This window comes from Schistocerca nitens, chromosome 4, assembly GCF_023898315.1.
Source record: "Schistocerca nitens isolate TAMUIC-IGC-003100 chromosome 4, iqSchNite1.1, whole genome shotgun sequence".
Taxonomy (NCBI): domain Eukaryota; kingdom Metazoa; phylum Arthropoda; class Insecta; order Orthoptera; family Acrididae; genus Schistocerca; species Schistocerca nitens.
The window spans coordinates 195713632-195736864 of NC_064617.1; the positions used below are offsets into that span (position 1 = coordinate 195713632).

At 40.0% G+C, this 23233-nt stretch overlaps 1 protein-coding gene across 5 annotated transcripts in view; it reads left to right on the top strand.

Annotated features, from left to right (window-relative positions):
- The window catches only part of LOC126253248 (uncharacterized), a 364089-nt gene that overhangs the window by 82879 nt on the left and 257977 nt on the right, over positions 1 to 23233 (top strand). For all 5 annotated transcript variants that reach the window (XM_049954448.1, XM_049954447.1, XM_049954449.1 and 2 more), the window contains exon 2: positions 18044 to 18113. In XM_049954448.1, the coding sequence (XP_049810405.1) occupies positions 18044 to 18113 (70 nt within the window). The remainder of the gene's footprint in view (positions 1 to 18043; positions 18114 to 23233) is intronic.

The following is a 23233-nucleotide window of genomic DNA, read 5'->3' on the forward strand; positions in this document are numbered from 1 at the left end:
TTTTTGAATCATCAGTCCTATCTGATTCGATGTGGCCCGCCTCGAATTCCTGCCTTGTGCTAGCCTCTTCATCTCGGAGTAGCATTTGCCTCCTACTCGTCAATTACTTGTTAGATATATTCCAATCTCTGTCTTCCTTCACAGTTTTTAGACTCTAGAGCCCCCTCCAGGACCACGGAAATTATTCCCTGTTGTCTTGACACAAGCTCTATCGTTCTGTCCTTCTACATGTCTGTGTTTTACAAATGTTCCTTTCTCGACCGATTCTGCACAGAGCCTCCCCATGCCATATCCTGTCATTCTACCTAATATTCAACACACTTCTCTTGTATCACATCTGAAATGCTTCGATTTTCTTCTTTTCCGGTTTTTTCAAAGACAGTGGTTCGCAGCTATACGGTGCTATGCACCATTCTCAGAAATTTGTTCCTCAGATTAAGGCCGATGTTTGATACTAGCAGGCTTCTCTTTGCCTGTGCTATTCTGGGTTTTCTGCCCTCCTTCCATCGTCAGTGATGTTTTATTTTGTTTCGAAGATAGCAGCATTACTTAACCTCGCCTACGTCGAGGTCACCAATTTTTATGTTTGTCTCTAATCTTATTTCTGCTACTCATTACTTTACTGTTGATTCTGTTCAACATGTCATTTAATTATTCTTCAATTTCACTGGGGATAGAAATTTCATCAACGAGTCTTACATTGATATCGCTTGACCGTGATTTTTAATTCCACTCTTGATAGTTTCGTTTATTTCTCTCATTGTTTCCTCGATATATAGACTGAACAGTAAGGGCGAAAGACTACATCCCTCCCTTACACCTTTTCTAATATGAGAAATCCGCCTGTGATCTTCCATTCTTATTGAATGCCACACAGGCAGTAATTTTTCCTCCATTCATTACGGGAGTGGAATTGTGCAAACAATCGTTAATGTGGTAGGAAGTTCCCTAGCCATGCGCTGTACAGTGGCTTGCGAAGTATATAATTATATGTCTGACCTTCCATTGTTGCTTTGGGCAAAATGTCTGGCAAACGAGATTTCGAGTATAGTGGTTGTCTGTGATGGGAGCTTGGGTTATGGAAGGGTCGTATGTTTTCCTCCACAACACACTCGTAACACTTAAGACAAGTGATACTAAATGTTTGGGTCGATCCTAGAGGTGTGTCCAGATGGCGTAATAGATGGATGTGGCTGCTCACTGTAAGGCGGAGACCGGATTCGAATTCTGGTTTGGCACAATTTTTATTTGCTCGTACATATGAATTACAAAGCGAGTCCAACCATTATAAACGGATTTCAGAGATAACATTTCACGTCACTGAATTTCACTGATTTCATCCCCATTTCGTTCCAGTGAATGTATTTCAATTGGAGAGAGAATTGTTTGTAAACTTGGCAATCGTACCATCTGGCATTTACCTGTCGCCATTTAGGGCAATCAGGTTAATCTGTAAAGCCGATCGCGATATGAATCCTTCTCATTGGAGACACAAATCTAGTCTCTTATGCACATCACCAACTGGACTCGACTAGCCGTAATGTGTGTCTGTTATCGCCTTTTTTTTTTTTAGATAATTGAAACGTTTGGCTAATACTACTTTGTCCAACGTGTTTTCCCACTGAAGGCGTGGTTTGGAACTACTTTGGCGAGGGGTTGCCAGTATGCATGCACTGCACTGATTGGGCTTTGGTCTCTGGTTCATGGAAGTGGAGTCAAGTCTTGTCGACAGTTACGAGTTTGGACAGGAAATACTCTGAATCCTGTCTGAGGCGTTGAAGGAGGTCACTACACACGTCTTTGTGCATTTGTATTTGTGCTGCATTCAGGGATTTTCGAATCCACCTGGTGGACACATTCCAGAACTTAATGTATTCGCGCACTCTGCGGTGCAGTCCTGGCAAGTCCTGTGGCCACCTCCAGTCCGTGAACGAGATGCACCAGTTGTCATGAATGTGCTTTTCCACTCTTGAAATGTTTTGCCGGATGTTACTACAGTCGCTTTCCTTCCAGAACTGGCCCCTTTCTCTGTTGACTTGAGGCCTGTTTTCCAGCCAGCCATCCAGCTGTATACGGTTTTTCGTGATTGTGCACTCTCTCCACACACTGCAACCAACGGCCAGCGAACATCTACAGTGTTAACATCCTCCTACCACAGACATCATGTCGTCCGGTTTTGTTCTCGATGCTCACACGTCATATTGTTCACTCACTTAATGACAGCAGTTGTGAAAATGAGGTTTACTGTGCAGGGATTACGCTTCCAGTGATCGTTACATTCTTCTTACGGATAAGACAAAGCCATCCGACTTGAAAACAATGAAACATACAATTTAAACAGCAATCACAGAAAAGACGTCGGTGTGGGAATTGTGTCAGATCGTGAGTTCTACCAAGTGGTGGTTATCAAAAATCCTCGATATAGTGACATGAAAGTCATAGTGGATGAGTGGATTCGCCTGTGTGATACTTCAATGCAAATTGTTGCCACGTTCCAAGGAAGTGTTCAAGTTCCTTCAGTGTTACTAGCTGATCATACGATCTCTGCTGGGGTTTTTCCACGAATGGTTTAACTTTAATGAGAAAAAATGCTCTCATCTGTAGGAGAAAACGTTGAAAAATGTAATGTGTACCAGTTAAGTGAACCAGCATACTCTAGACAAGAGGCTAAGCTGCCAGCCATATGTGTACAGATGCAGACTCATTGGACGGAGTTAGCGCACCAAACTTCTCATCCATTGGAAAAAATTGTCGCTCACCTGTTTGGTGCAGGATCTGCACTTGTACTTGGAAATATGTAGGAACCAGCCATACTGGATGTAGACACTGAACTACGTTTTTATTTAAGCATGTACATATATATTAACTATAGTTAAGGATTTATAAATAAAACAAAATTTTAAGACGCACAAATGTTTCATTTTTCTCTCTGTAAAATCCGCTGCATGCTAATGTAAACCTGTAGTCATCACCATGGCCAAATGCATGAAACACCCTCATGACAAGGATTTTGTCATAACCGACTAGTCCCCACTGAAAACCAGAAGAAGAAGAATGGATCATTCCTGTCCAATGGTAGGTTAAGGGCCCCAAATATCGCCTACCATTATTATTTCCCGGTTTATCAGCCTCTTGGTTGGTGAAATCAAGCTTTAAACTAAATGAATATTAGTAGAAACATATGTCAAATTAGTTCTAAAGCTATGCTACTTTGAGTTATTTTGGAAAATTTAGAAAGCGGTGAAAGGAAATTGTCTGAGAGTGTGTTCCTAATACCGCTTACCCCTTTTCCTATTATCGTCCACCCAGCGAAATTAAAAACACTTGTTCAAAAGTGGAACAGCCCATATTTGTTTAGCTTTTTTAAGTGGATTTGAACATAGTCCTCAAAAAAAATTAAGTTAAAAGTAAGACCAAATCAAATTGTTTGGAATTTATTGGAAAACTATAACACAATTGTGCAATTAGATGGGATTATTTACATCTGAATTATGTAAAACAAATTTAAGAGTTAGTTATTTAGACAGAAAGAACATATGTATTTTTTCCGCTCGTCACCCGCTGATCACAAAATTTGTGATTCCAGTTGAAACACGAAGAGCACATAAGCCACTGTTCTCCACTAAAATCGTCGGAAAACTTCTTATTACAAAATGCACAGGTGGCGTCTGTATCATTAACATCCAGATCATGATCGTCATCGGTTTCTACCAGTGAAGGTTCACTAGCAGCCTCACTGTCAGAAGAACTTGAGATTTTTGACTCTCTTTTAACTTTCCTCTCGGTGGCAGGATTGCTCTTTCGTGTTGCTCCACTTGTTGAAGCCTCCTCATTGGACTTGTTTGTGTCTTTAGAAGCATAAAAGGTTTCCCACTTCTTCTTATAAGGAGAACTAGTCAACACAACTCTCTCCCCACACTTTCGTTTGTGAGGTGCTGGTTGAACTTTTAGTACAGCTTTTATGTCTTTGAGCGAGACTAAAGGATGGAATGACATGGAAGCATATGAGGAATGAGATTCATTTTCACCAGCAGACGGAATTTCATTGTCAACACTATGTGAAATAGGCCTACGTGCTAGAACGATTGTGTCAATATTTGCAAGTAACTGAGGCCCACACTGGGATTCAGAAATAGGCTGTGGTCTGCTATCGTTCGCTTCATAAATAAAATCAGCTTCAATAAATACTGATTCGTCATAAGGATAGATACCAGTGGCACGAGAACCATTCAGTGCATTACTCATAATTGCTGCTCTAATGTATGCTTTGCCCATGAGTTCAGTGACGTCATATTGTGTCACAATTCTACCCTCATTATTGGAAATCCACTTCTCAATTTCTTGATTGTAGAAGGTCTTAAATGGCTTCATGAAGGCAACATCCAGTGGCTGCATCCTATGTGTGCTCTGAGGTGGAAGGCAGACCATTATGATGTGATTTTCTCTGGCAACGTTTCTAACGTCTAGGTTCCTTGTGTGTGAGTAGTGTCCATCCAGGATTAAAACAACTGGTTATTCTGCAGTAGGCTTTACAAAAGAGGCAAAATGGTTCATCCACTTACAAAACAAATCACACTGAATACAGCCTGATGGGTGAAATCCTGGAATAGCTCCAGGAGGGGATCTTTCATTTTCTTCAGGTCCTGCTTCTTTCTGGGGAACACTATCATCGGAGGAATATACTGGCAGGCAGCTGACATACAGGTGATGATGGTGTTAAGCTTTCCTATCTCTGCAGATGACATTTTGAAGACTGCCGATTTTCCTTTAGTGCAAATCACCTTCACATTTTTGCTTTGGACAGTTGTTATTCCAGGTTCGTCAACATTAAATGTTCTAGCTGTGTTGAACTTGATTTTATGAGGTTCTGCTCTGAGAATACAGAAAAATGACCTCCATTGTCTTGAGTGAAGCCTAAGATTCTAGCTCTTGACAGTGATTGTGGTGTTCATATTGTTAACTGGGAAGAATTTCGTTTCATAAACAAGTTCAACCACTTTCGACCTGCCATGTTTCCAGTTTTTGGAAAAGGATGGGGCAGATTGTTCCTTAAGGCAAGTTGGAATGCCATCTGCCTTACATCATGTCGAGCCAAACCAAAGAAATTTTTTTTTCCATTTCCATACAGTAATCAACCAGCTCTTTCTCAAATTCAGGTGTCAACACGGGCTTCCTTCCAAGTTTCTGTCTCACAGCTGCAGCTTCCTGTTTAATCTTCCTTCTGAACATCTTTTAATGTACTCTTGATTCGTTGATCTGGGTACTTCAAACGTCTTTGACGCTCTCAGCGTGCCCATTTCTCTTTTTTGGACAGCCCGACATGCAGCCTCAAGATTTGACGTGCTCCAAGTCTGTCTCTTCTTTTCCCTTGGCATCTTGTGTATGATTCCTACACCAACAAAAATGAGTAACTGAATAAAATAAATCAATTTGAAGAAGAAAATAGGTTTGAGATGTATGAGATAGATTGGTTAACAAATTAAAATAGCTGCTCCCAATATCGCCTACTGGCGATTTTACGTTCCAGTTGATGGGCGACATTGGGAACACAGTAAAATCAACAAAAACGTACACGTTACAGTTCTTCAAACCACCTATCCTCGCTATTAATAATACGATTGCAATCCTTATTTAACACACTTCCTAGTAGTATAAACGAAATTATCATCAGTAAACATTTACCGGTAGTTCCCTCGACTTGCTGCAGGCAGTAAAAACGATTGACACAGCCGCCAACAATTCAAATGCTATACTGATTCCGCTATTACTCTTAGGAAGCTTGCAACTAGTGCCGTCTGTGGCAAAACTGCAGAAGCTCAAGTTTACTACACAAACTCATAGATGCCACGCTTAACAGCTTGGAAATACAAACAGGCGATATTAGGCGCAGGGGCGATAATTGGGACACCTACTCTATACGAGCCAAATTACGATATTGCTAACACATCCTGATGGTATTCGCTTCGAACAGTGTACATATTTTCAAACACATTATTTCAGCTCAAATAACAGCTGTTACAGGAGATATTGACCAGCACTGATGGTGTAACACACAGGTCATTCAGCAAAAATGGTGATTTCCCCCCACCAGAAAGAGTGAAACTGAACACTGTGTTCATATTTGGCGATATATCTGTGGAAAACCAGGATCAGATGTATACATCTTTCTCTTTCGGTCATCGTATTGGGTCTAACGTCATTTATTTGCACCAAACATACTCTAGGATTCCGAAGCACAGTAAGCGATAACACAAACCGTATTACTGCTTTCAAACAATACAGTTAAAACACAGATAGGTACGAACACGAAATTTAATGAATTTATAACCATATATGGAGATTGCTAGAATCACACACAGTACGGGTTTCTGATTATTGATATAACAATAAAATTGAATGACAGATGATATAGACGAAAATTCCAGGAGCTCTTTTGAAAAGATAATGTACCAACACATAAAAGTGCCAGTATACTGTATACTATGGACACGTTCGTACACATGTCATGCACATATTCCGAGGAGAGCGATGCGTCATGCAATGCCTCAGCTGGTGCGGCGTTTATCAAGACGAGCTTTCCTTGCGGCGTAGCGCTCTCTAGTGACAGTGAACAAATTTCTTTTGACGTGTCAGTAAGCGAACTGTAAAGTATTGGTAAGGTGATGATGAGTTCTTTAAATGATTCTGATTTGTCAGTAAGTATTTAACACACTGATAATGTTAGAGCTATTTCATTAAGAGGTTAAAATTATACGTTAGTGCTGCGTTGGTGTGTTTTCTGGTAGTGGCATGTTATATCACAAAATTACTCTAATGTCAAAATGTCTGACCTGATTTGTTGGGTCATAACGCACAGAAATTATAACAGTTCAGTCAATAGAAAATCATCAATTTGAGTTTCCCGCCATTTTTTGATCAAATCATTGTAGCTAAGATAATTCAGCCATTAGGGCGACACACATTCGAATTTACCACCATTTGCTTTCAATCAATAGCAAAAGAGGAGCAGGCGTGGGGGGGGGGGGGGGGGGGTTACAACTTCAAAGTGCACAGTTTGTTTACGTATCAAATTACGCTTGTGCAAACATAACTTACGAGCACATATGAATGGTTTGATGATTTATTAATAAAGCAGGCTGCACTTGAACACAGTATCCACCCCCCACCCCCCTCACTACTCACCCCATGCACGAGACACCTGTCGATATTACAGAGTATCTCCTAGCAAGAAGTCTCGCCGTCGATGACACTGTTCAGAGTTGATTGAATGGTTTGTGTGACGTTTCCTACTAGTGGAAAGCGAGAACGAGGTGTGATGTACAAGCTAAAATCCAGGAAAGAGAGTGAGGAGCAATTATGATCCCAAATAAAGATTTCCCAAATCTTATCTTACGCTTCAATGACGTGAAATCTCTACATCTAAATATAGATTCTATTATGTAGACCTATGACAGTACATGATGGACTAGAATATCTATTTGTCTTTTCTTGGGAAGAGATTGGATGGAAACTGATCTGCGTCTACTTGTGGAACTCTTGATTTTATCACCAAGTCCTAGATGCATTGTGGGAAGAACTGAGTTCTTAGACTCCGTGCTGATTTCATGTTTCTGCAACTTCCAAAGCATTTCTTGACCAGAATAGCGACACCCTTTTGTTTATTGGTTCCCATCCTGCTTACGAAATATGCACATTCTTAATGAAGAATTCAGCATATGTGCCCTATTGAAATTTGATTTTTTTGTTTCATTTTTAAGTCACCCACTGATGCTCCGAATGGCTGTGAGTTGATAAAAACTGATTTTTGAATTGTAAAGCGCTGGATCACTCATTCATTTTTGCAAATTAATTCGTTAACTGTATGATTCATGCTTGTTCAGAAAGGTGCTGAAATATGTCTACAACCTGTTTTCTTCCTGCCTGCTGTAGCCTCGTTTATAATTTCACTGTTTCATTATCACAAGGTGACTGTTAGTAAGCTATCTGTTCATGTTATACGCTACTTTAATGAGTTGGGGACTTCCTCGTCTTTCCTTTGACGTTCCAAAAAAGGTGTGCGCAATTATGTATTTGATTTTTATCGATATACAATACGAAAATGAACAGAGTAAGAATTCGAGAACACAGCAGGGTACAATTGCAGTCGACTGTCAATGATTCCAACATCAAGAACCAAAGAAAAAGTTCGGATGATTGAGAGTTCGATTTAATGCGAATTTGACTGATCAAGGTGGCATTGGGGAAAATTAGAAGTAAGGGTATAAAGTTGAAAGATAGAAATGTTGTTTCAATAGTGTATGTGTATGCCTATGTTAAAGGAAGCAGAAAGTAACAACTATAATTCAAACTGAATATTTAATTTTTACAGCTTAATTATTTTTTATTTTAACAATTAAAAGGAAAGACAAACACAAATTTCCGCGGATACATAAGAAATTCCTATATCATTCAGTTTTCCATGCTAAACAAACTATTTTATCAACCCTCGTTTTTGTTCCAAAAATCTTCTTAAAATCAAGTTACCGGTATGTCTTTTTTTTTTTTTTTGAGTTAGTGGCCGGCCTGTGTGGCCGAGCGGTTCTAGGCGCTTCATTCTGGAACCGCGCGACCGCTACGGTTGCAGGTTCGAATCCTGCCTCGGGCATGGATGTGTGTGATGTCCTTAGGTTAGTTAGGTTTAAGTAGTTCTAAGTTCTAGGGGACTGCTGACCTCAGATGTTAAGTCCCATAGTGCTCAGAGCCATTTGAATCATTTTTTAAGTTAGTGAGCCACTCTTCACTTGCGGCAAAGCTGGCAAACGTTTTATCTTATAGACTAACAACGAGTGGCTTGTGTTTTTTTAAATGAATAACCTCCAATAGGGATATTTTATTCTTGAAATTGATTCAACCATTTCAATATGCATTCTTCAGGAGTCGGGAACAGATCTCGCACTGCTTGCTTCCCCCTGTTTATGATAACCAAGCTTACCTTTCTGTTTCACGATTGTCGACAGCATGGATGACGCTATTCTGAAATATTTCGTTATATACTAGTTTTTTTCACTCCACATTGTACTCGCTCAATGACCCGCGTTTTCTGCAAAGTCAGCTTTACAGCTGAATTATTTATTTTAGTAAGCTATGCACTGTTACGAAAACAAAAGAATGTCGCCAAGAGTTGAAACTGAAAGACGAAACAATTATTTGAAGAACTGACGAAATAATTTGAATTATTGAGTTTTAGATGGCCTCACAGTTGAAATTATCGTGGTGCAGTTGCTCATGACAAAAGCTTCGATTTATCGAGTGTACTAATACAAATAAGATTTCTTCGATTTTTCAAAGATTTTTCAAGGGAGTTGACAAGTTCGATTTATCGAGAAATTTGATGTATCGAGGTTCAAATTAGCAAGAGGAGACGCATATATTTCCGTTACCAACTGTAACTGTACGGTCGAAGATTAATGTAAAAAGTCTCATATATACTCCGACCTCTGGCAATCAGCATCAATTTAAAAAATAAATACATACAGACAAATGTATTTCACAACATCAGTAAGCTAACATTACTCGTAGAAGACCAATGAATTATCAATGGTTAGACGGTAGTATTTTATAAAACAAAAGCGTACTGCTACTGAGTTGCTTGTGTGTGTACTAATTTAAGACAAAAATACGAAAAGAGGTCTGCCAGACTTTGTGCCTGCAGACTTCTAGGATACACTTTACATCAGTGGGGACAGGTATATATTTTAATTCCTGAGGTTAACAAAAATTTATGAGTGACATTTTATTAACCCAAGAACGTAACATACGGTTTAATTCTCCTAATGAACTATGAGCTGTTGTCACAGTTGCAGAAACTGGAATATCTACGCACTTCTAGAATACAAATTCTATCACTGGAAACACGTATATTCCACTTCTGAGATTAACAAAAACATATAATTTGATTTTCGTAATGAACTATCAACTGTCGTCACAGCCGAAGAAACTGGATTGCCTACAGACTTTTAGAAAATATTTTGTCAATGGGAACAGATATATACGATCTCTGAGGTTAACAGAAATTTATTTGGGACATACTCTTAAGACAAAAAAGTAACATATGGTAAATTCTACCTAGAATTATGATCTGTTGACACAATCGCAGAAACTGGAATGTTTTTTGAACAGTTTAATACGATAAACTGGAACAACATGTAACTGAACTGCATCCTAGTGGTTGATGTGACGTTCCTTATGGGTCTAAAATTATGGAACCATCAGAGACTTGTCAGGTCTCTTTGGTCAGATGAAGGAAATTGATCTTTTCTCTTTATTAATTATTATTTACTCAACATTTTGTGTGGATTCTTTTATGTACTCTTGTATGAAAATATGGCATATGAATAATTCTAACGCTCATAACAATTCCGCTAACTTTTTCATGTACTAATATTTTATTCACACAAGGTTTCATATTCTTTCTCGCCAATATTATTTTTCCGTCTTTTTAACAATATGCAGTCCTGTATCTGCTTTTGGCGTTCTTCCAGTTAAGACTCTGAAAGCGCTCTGTAAATCGAATAAAATGAGATATGAATTAGATTCACTGAAATGAAATGAATGGAAGTAGGAGGATGAAATCCTTGCAGATGCAGTGGCATGAAATGACGTCACTGGAAAATAAGAATGTCCGACGATTATGTATTGTGAATTCTGTTGTGCCTTCATTATGTCTATGGCTTCTGAAGTACATATTGACTCGCCTTATGCTTTTTGTACTGTTCTTTATGAATAATTTTAGGTTACAATGTAGATCATCCTATCAAGTTTTGTCCTATGGTACTACAAATATCAGCGTATATATGCAATGAAGTGAGATAATTTTATTCTTTACAGTTCAAGAAAGCGATATGTGGATTTACATTACACGACTGGATTTTGTTTCCATACGTTAATAAACTGGAAGCTGTTTCACGTTCTTCGTTTACACGGAGCTCACAAATCCAATTTATAGCTTTGGAAGAGAGAGCAATTACAGTCCTTGGTGATGCAATAGTAGTGCAGAAATAATACACTATCAATAGCAGTAAGGAAGACAACGTATATGTTGCTGAAAGATAAACTTACCGCTAGCAGAAATATAGCTCTGAAGTTAGAAGACAATTCGATCCATAGACAGGCTGTGTGCACAATCTGGGCATATACCAAGACGAAAAATTAATCTTTCCATAGCGCATCACCAACGCAGCTCCGAAGCGTCTAAAATGAAGCGTAATAGCAGCAGGAACTACATACCGCCTACAGACTTCCATTGTTGGCAATCAGTAGCTAACAAAATGTTATATTTGCGTCCATCACTTGCTTCAAGGCCAGTGTTTGGGTGCACCAGCTCTGTTACCGCTCGATGTGGAAATATCTTGCAGGAGACGCTGAGGGGCTCGTCAATAAGGCTAACTAGAGCATTTGGAACCGCTCTAGTAGGATAACTGCTTGTGATTTTAGAAATGTTACAAACAGATGTTGTTGTTCTTGTTGTTGTTGTCTTCAGTTTAATGCAGCTCTCCATGCTACTCTATCCTCTGCAAGACTCTTCATCTCCGAGTACCTACTGTAACCTATATCCTTCTGATTCTGCTTAGTGTATTCATCTCTTGGTCTCCATGATTTTTACCCTCCCATACTAAATTGATGATCCCTTGATGCCTCAGACCGTGCCCTACCAACCGATCCCTCATCAAGAAAAGTTGCGCCACAAATTCCTCTTCTCCCCAGTTCTATTCAGTACCTCCTCACTAGTTACGTGATCTACCCATCTAATCTTCAGCATTCTTCTGTAGTACCACATTTCGAAAGCTTTTATTTTCGTCTTGTCTAAACTACTTATCGTTCATGTTTCACTTCCGTTCCTGGCTACACTCCATACATATACTTTCAGAAATAACTTCCTGTCACTTAAATCTATACTCGATGCTAACAAATTTCTCTTCTTCAGAAACGCTTTCCTTTCCAGAGCCAGTCTACATTTTATATCCTCTCTAATTCGCCCACCATCAGTTATTTTGCCGCCCAGATGCCAAAATTACTTTAAGTGTGTCATTTCCTAATCTACTTCCCTCAGCATCACCTGATTAAATTCGACTACGTTCCATTATCCTCGTTTTGCTTTTGTTGATGTTCATTTTATATCCTCCTTTCAAGACACTGTCCGTTCCGTCCAACTGCTATTCCAGGTACATTTCTGTCTCTGACAGAGTTAAAAAATCGTCGGCAAACCTCAAAGTTTTTATTTCTTCTCCGTGGATTTTAATTCCTACTTCAAAATTTTCTTTTGTTTCCTTTACTGCTTGATCAAGATACAGATTGAATAATATCGGGGATAGGCTACAGCCCTGTCTCACTCCCTTATCAATCACTGCTTCCCTTTCGAGCCCTCGAATTTTCTAACTGCCATCTGGTTTCTATACAAATTGTAAATAGCCCTTCGCTCCCTGTATTTTATCCCTGCTACCTTCAGAATACTGAAAGAGAGTAGATATTACCATCAAATATTTTGCTGTCTCATATTGGCTCAAGTAGGTCGGGCTCGACAAGTTCCAGGTTTAACCCCATGGAATTTGCAATAAAGTCCAGCTGAGACCCTGATCGATGGATAGCTGGCAAAGCAACTGGGACCCAAACACCCTGGAAAGGCTATGGCTACATTATATCTCACCCAGACGAGGCATTACGTACACCTGTTGATCGGACGCGGTTGTTATTGAGAGCGCCTTTCTACAATACAACGCCAGCAGGCAGGTGAATGTGATTGTTGAGCAAAGTAACCTACATAGACAAGAGTTAATAGAAGAAAAGCGACTAAACGGAACTGTTGAGGACCAAAGTCGCGGAAGACTTGTCAACAGTATGGCAGACGCGATTTCCTCACAATTTTACAATGTATATTTCAACAGGTGCCAGGGAAATCACCAAAATAGGCCTAGAGCACGCAACACACACAGTCTAAGTGGTAGTGAAAGCGACGAAGTAATTTCTGACATCCAATGCATCGAATTGAATTGTGACTTTCGCCTACATCACATCACCCACATCGTTGAGATCGTCACCTACGGCCACTGTTGATTTGAACAGCTGTAAGGCAGTGTAGCGAACGGTATCTGTACGTTTACCCAAATGTTATTAAGTGGTTAAGGGATAGTAGCTTTTAATGTAGTTGTACAGGGTTACAGCGGTTTCGTTTATTTTGAAAATATAAGCCACATAGATGTGGCATTTAGAATTGTAGTTTGGCTTAAAAAAATTCGGGAATTCCACAAATTTAGTGAAATATACTGGTGGCAGTAGATGTAATTGCACTTGCTATAGGTGCAGCATAATATCCACCGCACTTATTTTCTTAGATATAGTTTACGATACGTGCGACACAGCAAAGACAATTTAATGTGGGGCAGATCTTAGAAAAATAATTTTGACTGCCGATTTGAAGCGGAATCTGGGGAAACAACTTCAAATAGGCTTAGCATTGTTTGTAAAATGATAATACGAATGTTTTATATACTTTTTCCTTATTTCGTCCCATGTCTTAAGTAATAACCTTTGAGTATGCGAAGTCTAATCTTTTAACGTTTCAAAACAATATGTCTTGATTAATATAAATTATTTGAGCTTAATGGAGCAGTTTGTTAGAATGTAAACTTTAGATATTTTACGAGTGCTTCTCTCTAATAGCGGACTCTAACTCTTTTTCCAAAATATGTATGCATGATGTCTTCCTCTACGGAAGTAAAAATATGAGAAGATTGGCACAGATGTGCATTATTTGATCCTTATCTGTGACTTTACGTAATCTAAGTTCGAGGTCACTCGCTGATTTATCAATTAATGTTTTATAAAAAATTTACAACATAATTTCTACCCACGATGGAAAATGGAAAGCATACGAGATGTTACAGTAGTAACAGCTGCTAACTAGCTGTAGACCCCTGACGGTGTGCGATCAAACATCTGCGAGCAAACCAGCAGGCTGGTGAGGGGACTCTGTATGTTAACTTAGCCCTTTTTTACAACAAGTTCCATTTTTAATTTTTTTGTGTTTTAATGAATAGCTATTTCCTGTTAGCTTCTTAAACTTTATTGTTCTTTCGTACTATAAGCTTATAGTACGAAAGAACAATAAAGTTTAAACAGATGACAGGAAATAACTACTCATTAAAATGTCATAACGTGAACTATATTACGCTGGAGGCCCTACAATGCGGAAATTTTTATATTTTGTTAATAATGAGTTTTGCTAATAAGCTTTAGATTCCTTTTGGCTATAAACTGATCCAAAAAAGAAACAACATGTATAAAGTAAATTTTCAGAAAGGTTGTGTAGATTTCCCATGGAGAATGAATTTAATAAATACAACAATAATAAATAATAATAATAGTAATAAAATACTAGATTTAGAAGGTTTTCAAGGTAGAAGAAATAAGAAAATGGGAACAACAAGGACAGAAGAAAGGAAAAGACAGCAGGGGAGAAGATGAAGGAGTGATGAAAAAGTAGAAAACAACAAAGAAAAAAGCACTGCAGTTTTACATGACCCTGGTTGGTCATATAAAACAAAACTGTGCATGTAGATACGTGTCTTACTGCAAACAAACCCATTCTCTAGATCAAGACACGCGAGGTGCTGAATGAGAGAATGGACAATGCGTATGTCCTCTCGGGCGCTAGTCGCATGGAGCTGCTGAGATTCTGCATTGATTGAGTATGGTCCTCCTAAAACCATCGACTCCTTACTCACATGACAATCGTGGGATACTGACCGACGCTAATAGCACTATCATGGAACAAAAGACCGCAGTCTCAACGGGCCACAGTCCTGCCACTGCCACAAACAACCGGCATTAAAATGTGATTTCTGACTGAGAAACCTGCTGTATTGTCTTTCCTTATATTCATAATGTAGATGACGTTGCTAATATCTAATTTGTGCGATTGTGCTGCAATGCCAATCATTTGCATAGCCACGCATGTGGTACACTTCATGCCATTTTGAAGTTTGTTATATGCTGTCTTCAGGGTGCTATAATTTTAATAGCCATTGATGTAATACTGATATGTGCAAGAAGTTCGTGAAAGTGTGTGTCTCACCGCAGTACTGTACGCAAGTGAAATGTGAACGACAGGAAAACCAGAGAAGAAGAACCGAGAAACACTTGAAATATTGAGTTGTTGAAGAGCAGTAAAAATTATGTAGGCAAACAAAATACAAAATGGAAAGGTCACTAAAATCGTAGGTGAATAGAGAAGTCGATTCAAGATCTTTCCAGGAGAAGCAGCGTGTTAGTGTGAAATGTTCTACGACATTCAGGTATTGGTAGCTTGGCGCTGGAAGGAGCGGCAGAGTGGAAAATAGTAGTGGCAGACAATATGCCGGGTTACTGCTGCTACTGAGTGTAGTACGTAGACGTCAAAAGATTAACACGACATGGTACGGGTATCTGTTAAACTGTAGGACTGCTGGTGATGATGATGATGATGATGTTTGGTTTATCAGCGCCCGTACAAAGTCCCAACCTTTCCTCACTCCAAACTCGCCACTTTCAGGATTGATGATGAAATGATGACAACTCAAACACCCACTCATCTCGAGGCAGGTGAAAATCCCTGACCCCGCCGGAAATCGAACCCTGAGGACTGCTGGCGTCGAAGAAAATGAGGAATTGTTAACTTCACTCTTGAGCCTAATGAAATGAATTCTGCAGATTTCTTCTTAATAATTCTGCCCAAGGACATCGGTAGGGAAACGCGGAAATGAAGACTCGTTCAAAGTCGCCTATCTGGAGAAGCTCGTAGCTGCTTTATGCATCACCATTTGACTCCCTCATTCGAATTTCATGAAGGGACGACCTGCGGCCGCATTGGCTTCCGTTGAGCATTTATTTACATCTCCAGTCAGCAAACGAATGATCTACTTCTCTGATTTTTACGAGATTTTTTTATTGTTAGTGACATCGCGTGTTGTGTTCTGTGAGACACTACCCAGAATCGTTGCCCCCGTTTGATTTTCTTTCAGTTTGCCTTATGCTTCACTAACGGATTTTCAGTAGACGTGAATATTGTTAGGGACATAAAAGAGGTTGGGAAGTTTTCAGTTTCAGATAATTTAACAAGAAACATATGATGCGGATGTATCTACAGAAGTAGCTGTGGTTGGCTTATTTGCAGTGTTTTGTCTCTAGAAAGAGGCCAGATTTCTACGACGGATCACTTAAGAAATATTTATCTATTTCGTAAGCGACTAGGAGGATCAATATTTGGCCTGTCATTAATTATTTTAAAGAAACTTACAATCATTCGTATTCATCCAAGAATAAGCTAGATTCTAAAAACTTCAGTTTTTGACATTATTGATTTGCTGAGCTTAAGAATTTGTCGCGCCTCCAAGAAAGTTATTTGACAGGTATTAAAAAAAAAAACTTACTTCAGAGATTAAATATTTTCATATCATTACTTTTTTGGAGGTATAGTATTGGAATACCAAAAAGATAATCATAATTCATTAGTATATACAAAGTACGTCTTTTTATCTTATTAGTATCAATATGGATGTCACTTTTTGATTTGAAAATCTGAAATTACACACACATGTGATGATATGCGGCAAGGCCAACGAATTAGACCATAAAGTACGAAAACATTACAGAATATATTTTTATTCATTGATAATGAAAATAAAAATCTGAAATGGAAAAACAATCATATCGTTTCAGGAAATCCTGTAGATATAGAAATAAATATGCAACAAAAAATGCTCTTAATTGTACGCAAAGCTGAGAAATAGTAAGTAAAATTTTTAAAAAGTTTATCTGATCTGTAACACTTTTTTATTACGAAGCTACGCATCTAATCGGTTTATTGCATTACTAACATGTCATGTATTTTGTGATGTTGAGTATCATGTTAAAAGTTGAACTGAATTTGTTTTGAAAGCTATGATTCTTGTTGTGTATTAGTAACATATAACCCATAGCCGACATCTGACGAGATCAATGTGGAAAATCTTCCAAAAGAAGTTGACAATTAGAACCTATTCAAAAGAATTTACAAAGGAACCACGAAGATCCTTATCTTCATAGTTTGACACACTATCTTGCAGACTTGCCAACTGCACTTCAGAATTCGAAATTACAGGATATAATGGATACGTGTACAGATATTTTTGTACTGTATGTGATACGTTAATATGTGCACATATCAGTGTGTTGGTTGTTTTTTCTGTGCATCGAACAGTCTTCCCATAAACACGTCACATAATTTACTACCTGCCGGTTACCTCACGGTCGTAACTGCATCATTGATTGTAAGTGGACTACTCCTGTCAGTATAGACTACCTGTTCAGCGTGCACGCGTATACATATCAGCACCTCATCTGCTGGCCAGGGGAAAATGAGAATTACTGGTTTGTTCTTGCCACACATACCTGAACGCTCTAAGCAATGTTAAAACATACTACTCCTAATAGCTACAATTATTAGTCTACAAATGACGTAAAGCTGTTCAGTACAACGTCCTCAGTCACCAATAGATATCTGCACTTACTCCCGTTACACCCTGTTTTTCGCAACACATAAGTTTATATTAGATGTTGACATATTTCTTTTCTTCATAAAAGTTTTTCTTGCTATTGATAGTCTTTGTTTCATATCTTCTTTACTTCTCCCATAGTCACTCATTTTCCTTTCCAAATAGCAAAACTCGTCTACTACTTTTGCTGTCTCTTTTCCTAATCAGATTTCCGCAGCATCGCCTGACTTAATTCAACGACACTCCATTACTCTTGATATAGTTTAGATGATTTTGCGCATAAGGTTACAACAGAAGACGACGCAGTATCAGTCGCAGTGAAATATCGCACAAAAACTGTACTCTGTTGGATAGGAGTACTAGATGTGCTGTAATCCGTTTCGTGACTTAGCATGCAACTCACGGTCTTCTTGCGACTGTTCTTGCGGAATGTATCTCGCATTACTATCATGTCAGCTATAAGGTACAAGCCAGCTAAAAAGTAATAAATGTTGCAGGAGCACTGGAAAGTCTGCGCTAAACGCTGCTTGCCGCCACGGCCGCCGACCAACTTGACGATTCTCGAAGGTAAGTGTGCAGCAGGCTTTGCTTGCGCATCTTCAGAACTACTCAGTACTCTTAAGTAATGCATGCCATTCACTACGAAGACTACGTTATCTACGTAAGACCAATATTGGGCGCTCATATTTGTTATAAATACGTAAACTTACATTATGTGGTCAAAAGTATTCGGACACCCCCAAAAACATACGTTTTTCATATTAGGTGCATTGTGCTGCCACCTACTGCCAGGTACTCCACATCAACGACCTCAGTAATTAAACATCGTGAGAGAGCAGAATGGGACGCTCCGCGGAACTCACGGACTTCGAACGTAGTCAGCTGATTGGGTGTCACTTGTGTCATACGTCTGTACGCGAGATTTCCACACTCATAAACATCCCTATGTCCACTGTTTCCGATGTGATAGTGAAGTGGAAACGTGAAGGGACACGTACAGCACAAAACCGTACAGGCCGACCTCGTCTGCTGACTGACACAGCCCGCCGACAGTTGAAGAGTGTCGTAATGTGTAATAGGCAGACATCTATCCAGATCATCACACAGGAATTCCAAACTGCATCGGGATCCACTGCAGGTACTATGACAGTTAAGCGGGAGATGAGAAAAGTTCGATTCCATGGTTGAATGGCTGCTCATAAGACACACATCACGCCGGAAAATGCTAAACGACGCCTCGCTTGGTGTAAGGAGCGTAGACATTGGATGATTGAACAGTGGAAAAACGTTGTGTGAAGTGACGAATCACGGTACACAATGTGGCGATCTGATGGTAGGGTGTGGGTATGGCAGATGCCCAGTGAACGTCATCTGCCAGCGTACGTAGTGCCAACAGTAAAATTCGGAGGCGGTGGTGTTATGGTGTGGTCGTGTTTTTCATGGAGGGAGCTTGCATCTCTTATTGTATTGCGTGGCACTATCACAGCACAGTCCTACCTTGATGTTTTAAGCACATTCTTGTTTCCCACTGTTGAAGAGCAATTCGGTGATGGTGACTGCATCTCTCAACACGATCGAGCCTGTTCATAATGCACGGCCTGTGGCGGAGTGGCTACACGACAATAACATCCCTGTAATGGACTGGCCTGCACAGAGTCCTGACCTGAACCGTATAGAACATCTTTGGGATGTTTTGGAACGGTGACATCGACACCTCTCCTCAGTGCAGCAGTCCGTGAAAAATGGGTTGCCATTCCCCAAGAAACTATCCAGCACCTAATTGAACGTATTCCTGCGAGAGTGGAAGCTGTCGTCAAGGCTAAGGGTGGGGCAACAGCATACTGAATTCCAGCATTACCGATGGTGGGCGCCACGAACTTTTAAGTCATTTTCAGCTAGGTGTCCTGATACTTCTGATCACATGGGGTATCAGATATTTGTTGACTCCGGCGCCTGTGGCTTTTGTTGAAACAGCACCTTCTATGGAAATTTGAAATGTTAATAGTGTGGAGCAATAAAGTTTTTGTTAATAACTGAACTGGCTAACAATTCGAAGGAGAGAGGAAAAAGAAATAATCACATACCGAACGGAACAGGTCTTTAATGACAACCCAACAAATATTTGGTTGAATTACTTTTATGTACAAAGTATAAAAGAGCTCTCTGCATTTTGTATCTTCATTATAAAATACTTTTATCATTTTTATGTTCACAAAGTAAATTCAGCACATAATCACAGACAATTATTTGTCGAGACGCTTGTCAAGCTCACTGTAGTTTGAATAACTAATTTTCTCGTAAAATTTCTATCGATATAGATAAGTTACTTCCATTTAGGATGACGTTTGCTGTGGACATTCGGAACGTTACATACCCGTGCATCATACATTAAAAACATGTGTGTAATTTCCTGTAACTAATAATGCCCCACCTTAGATAACGAGACATGAATACGCCTTAAACAGTGGTAAACTCCAGCGTGGATGCATAACAAACGATTTCAGTACCTTCGGGCGCCTGAAACATTTACTCCCGACAATTGGTTCCTGATCGTAAAATACTCAGTTTAGTATCCTCCACCGTCTGTAAAATATTTTTGCTTAACTTTTGTGACACCCAGTGGACATAATACCATTCACCCGAGTTCACAGGACTAAATAGTTTCAAGTGGCCATGGTGATCTCGCGAGTGCTAGCACGGTAGCTAGCTCAACGTGTTCGGTCAGAGGGTTGGCTCCACTTTGTAATAAAAAAACCAGAGTGAAGTGTTCAGCGTTGAACTTGAACGGGTTTAATGTGACGTCCGCACAGACCAAAGGCCGAGGGAAAAAAAAGAAGAAGAAGAAAAAAAAAGAAAGCGAGCAGAACGCTAGGCTGGCCATTAAGATCCCGTATTCAATCCTAGGTGGAGGATTTTTACTCAACCCGACCCCTCCAGACCGTCCCATTTCCAAACAGTCTACTGTTCAAATGCATACCGGCGGTAAAAGGCGAAACCGCGCGAGGCGCCGTGTCACGGTTTGCGCGGCCCCTCCCGCCGGAGGTTCGAGTCCCCCCTCGGGCATGGGTATATGAGTTGTTTTTAGCATAAGTTAGGGATCGATGACCTCAGCAATTTGGCCCCTTATGAATTCACACACATGTAAAAGGCGGTCGGGTGACTAATCCACCACCTCTCATCCTGCGAATAGAAAAGCGGCAGTCTACTTGCGGTGAGGCCTATGGTTCTGTCATTGGCTTGCTGCATAGACTTTATCTTTCACATTTTTTACATGAATCAAGATAGAAACTTGAAGCGAATTTTGCTTTTATACAAGAGATTACTTTCAGACACCTTTCCATTTTACAAGCGTTTACGCATCCACATATAGGACGCGAAAAAAAAAATCGGAATATAAAAAAAAACACATTACGAGGCTCAATACGGTGTAGAAAACCCGTTGTCACTCAAATCAGTTTCCAGCCGTCTCGGAGTGGAGAAATACAGTTTCTGTATGGTTCTCAAGCGAATCTTATACCATTCTTCCAGCAAAATAATGATAACTTCAAGTAACGATGATGAAGGTGGAGAGCGACGACGCCCCTTTTCAAGGTTCAATAATATTGAGATGTGGTGCCTGTGGCGGCAAGGGAAGATGCGACAATTCATCCTCGTGCTCAGTAAACCGGTCCTCGACGATGCAAACTGCGTGAACAAGAGTCATGTCGTCTTGGAACAAAGTATCATCATTGGGGAACAAACATTGCGCTATGTGATGAACATGATCATCCATAAAGGTCACATGATCCTTGGCAGTATTTGATCTAGCAGAGTAACCATGGGGGCCACGGAATACTACGATATAGCTGCTCAAATTCGCACCGAACCTCTTTTTTACTCTTGGGACGTAAACTCGTCCAGAAATTGGAAAAAGTGTGAAACAAGTCTTATCCGGCCAAATGACTTTCTTCCATTGCTCCATAGCCCAGATTTTATGTCTTCGGCACCACATTTTCCTATTATGGGCATTTGCATCGCTGATGAGCGGCTTTGGAATTCCAGATCGCCGTGAAATTCCCTGATTATGGATGTCTGTTCGTGTCGTTTTCGTGCTTCCACGGTTCGTGAGTGCGTTTAGTTCTTCAGTGACTTTTGCAGCTGTCGTACCCTTATTTTCCGCTGGCCGGGGTGGCCATATTTTTATCCAGCGCCTGTACAACGTCAGCGTACTTCATTCGATTGTGTTTAGGATCAGACTTTTAGAAATGTTGAATGTACCTTGTAACAGACGCAAGACAAACATCAAGACGATTTTCAGTCTCGTCCTACACTTTTGCGAGCATGTCTGGTGTACTGCATTCAGTGCTGTTTCTATTCGGTGTAGCAGTTTACTGAAAGTTGAAAGAAGGTTAGACACACAGATAGAGTCTTTCACAACCTCTCGCCCTCCTTCCCTCTGTTCCCCTGAAGAAAATGAAAAAATAATAATCAGGCGACCTTAAGGGCCAATGGCGCATTGCAGATCAAGTTTGGGGCAGCTCATTACACTACTACTGATGAAAATCACGACACACAGTTGTGACTGAATTGATGCTGCTAAAACAGAGAACGGAAAACACATTTTGTTGCTGTGTTTCGCTGAAATAAATGAAAAACTGAATAAGCGGGTGAGCTAGCATGCGCCAGGGAGACACCGACCGGTGACCATGTGAACGGGCAACTTTAACAGCTAACGCCAAGGTAAAGATACGTAGGTTGAAATGCACCCAAAGTTTATATCTTCGTTCATGTAGAAGAAACAGTCTTGTGTAATAGGATAAATCTTTTTGAAACAATATGTGTAAAGGTAGACATGAAGTGTTTGTTTACCGTAAATACAAATTTATACATCACATTTGTAAATAGATTCTTACCCAGTTGTAGGCTTTCAGAGATCATTTAGTAATACAGGATTATTCATAAGTACCTCTGGGGTTTTCAACTGCGTGCCAACTATAAGACATAAAGAAAATGGAACGTATGTGTGGATATAGCATATCTACACGTTTTTATCTCACACTCCATGTGCTTAATATGGGAAACGTCTGTGACGCAAAAAAGGTCAATCCGTGCGAATGACATGCCTTCTGGGCAACCGCACCAGCCCGGTATGGAAATGAGTTCAGTTGGCTGGCTGTCTGCAGGCGTGAACTAATTCGATGCGAAAATACGGAGCAGATGATGTGTGTACATGTTGTAACATGCTTATCCCATCAATGGTGTTCTCTGCAACTATATCATGGCGCATATGACGAATCTAATCCGCGTGGAGTGACTGCGCGGTTTGAGGCGCTAAAACACGGATTGCACGGCCACTCCCGACGGAGGTTCGAGTCCTCCCTCGGGCATGGGTGTGTGTGTTGTTCTTACTATAAGTTAGTTTAAGTAGTGTGTAAGTCTAGGGACCTCAGTAGTTTGGTCCATTAGGAATTTACACACATCTTTGAACGAATCTAAGCTTAGAGACATGCTGGTCCACAGAGATGTAGTTAACATATTCGCGAAAAGTATGATCAACTTGTTGTTGTTTTCTTCGGTTCTGAGACTGGTTTGATGCAGCTCTCCATGCTACTCTATCCTCTGCAACCTACATCGTTCTGAATCTGCTTAGTGTATTCATCTCTTGGTATCCCTCCACCATTTTTACCCTCCACGCTGCCCTCCAATAC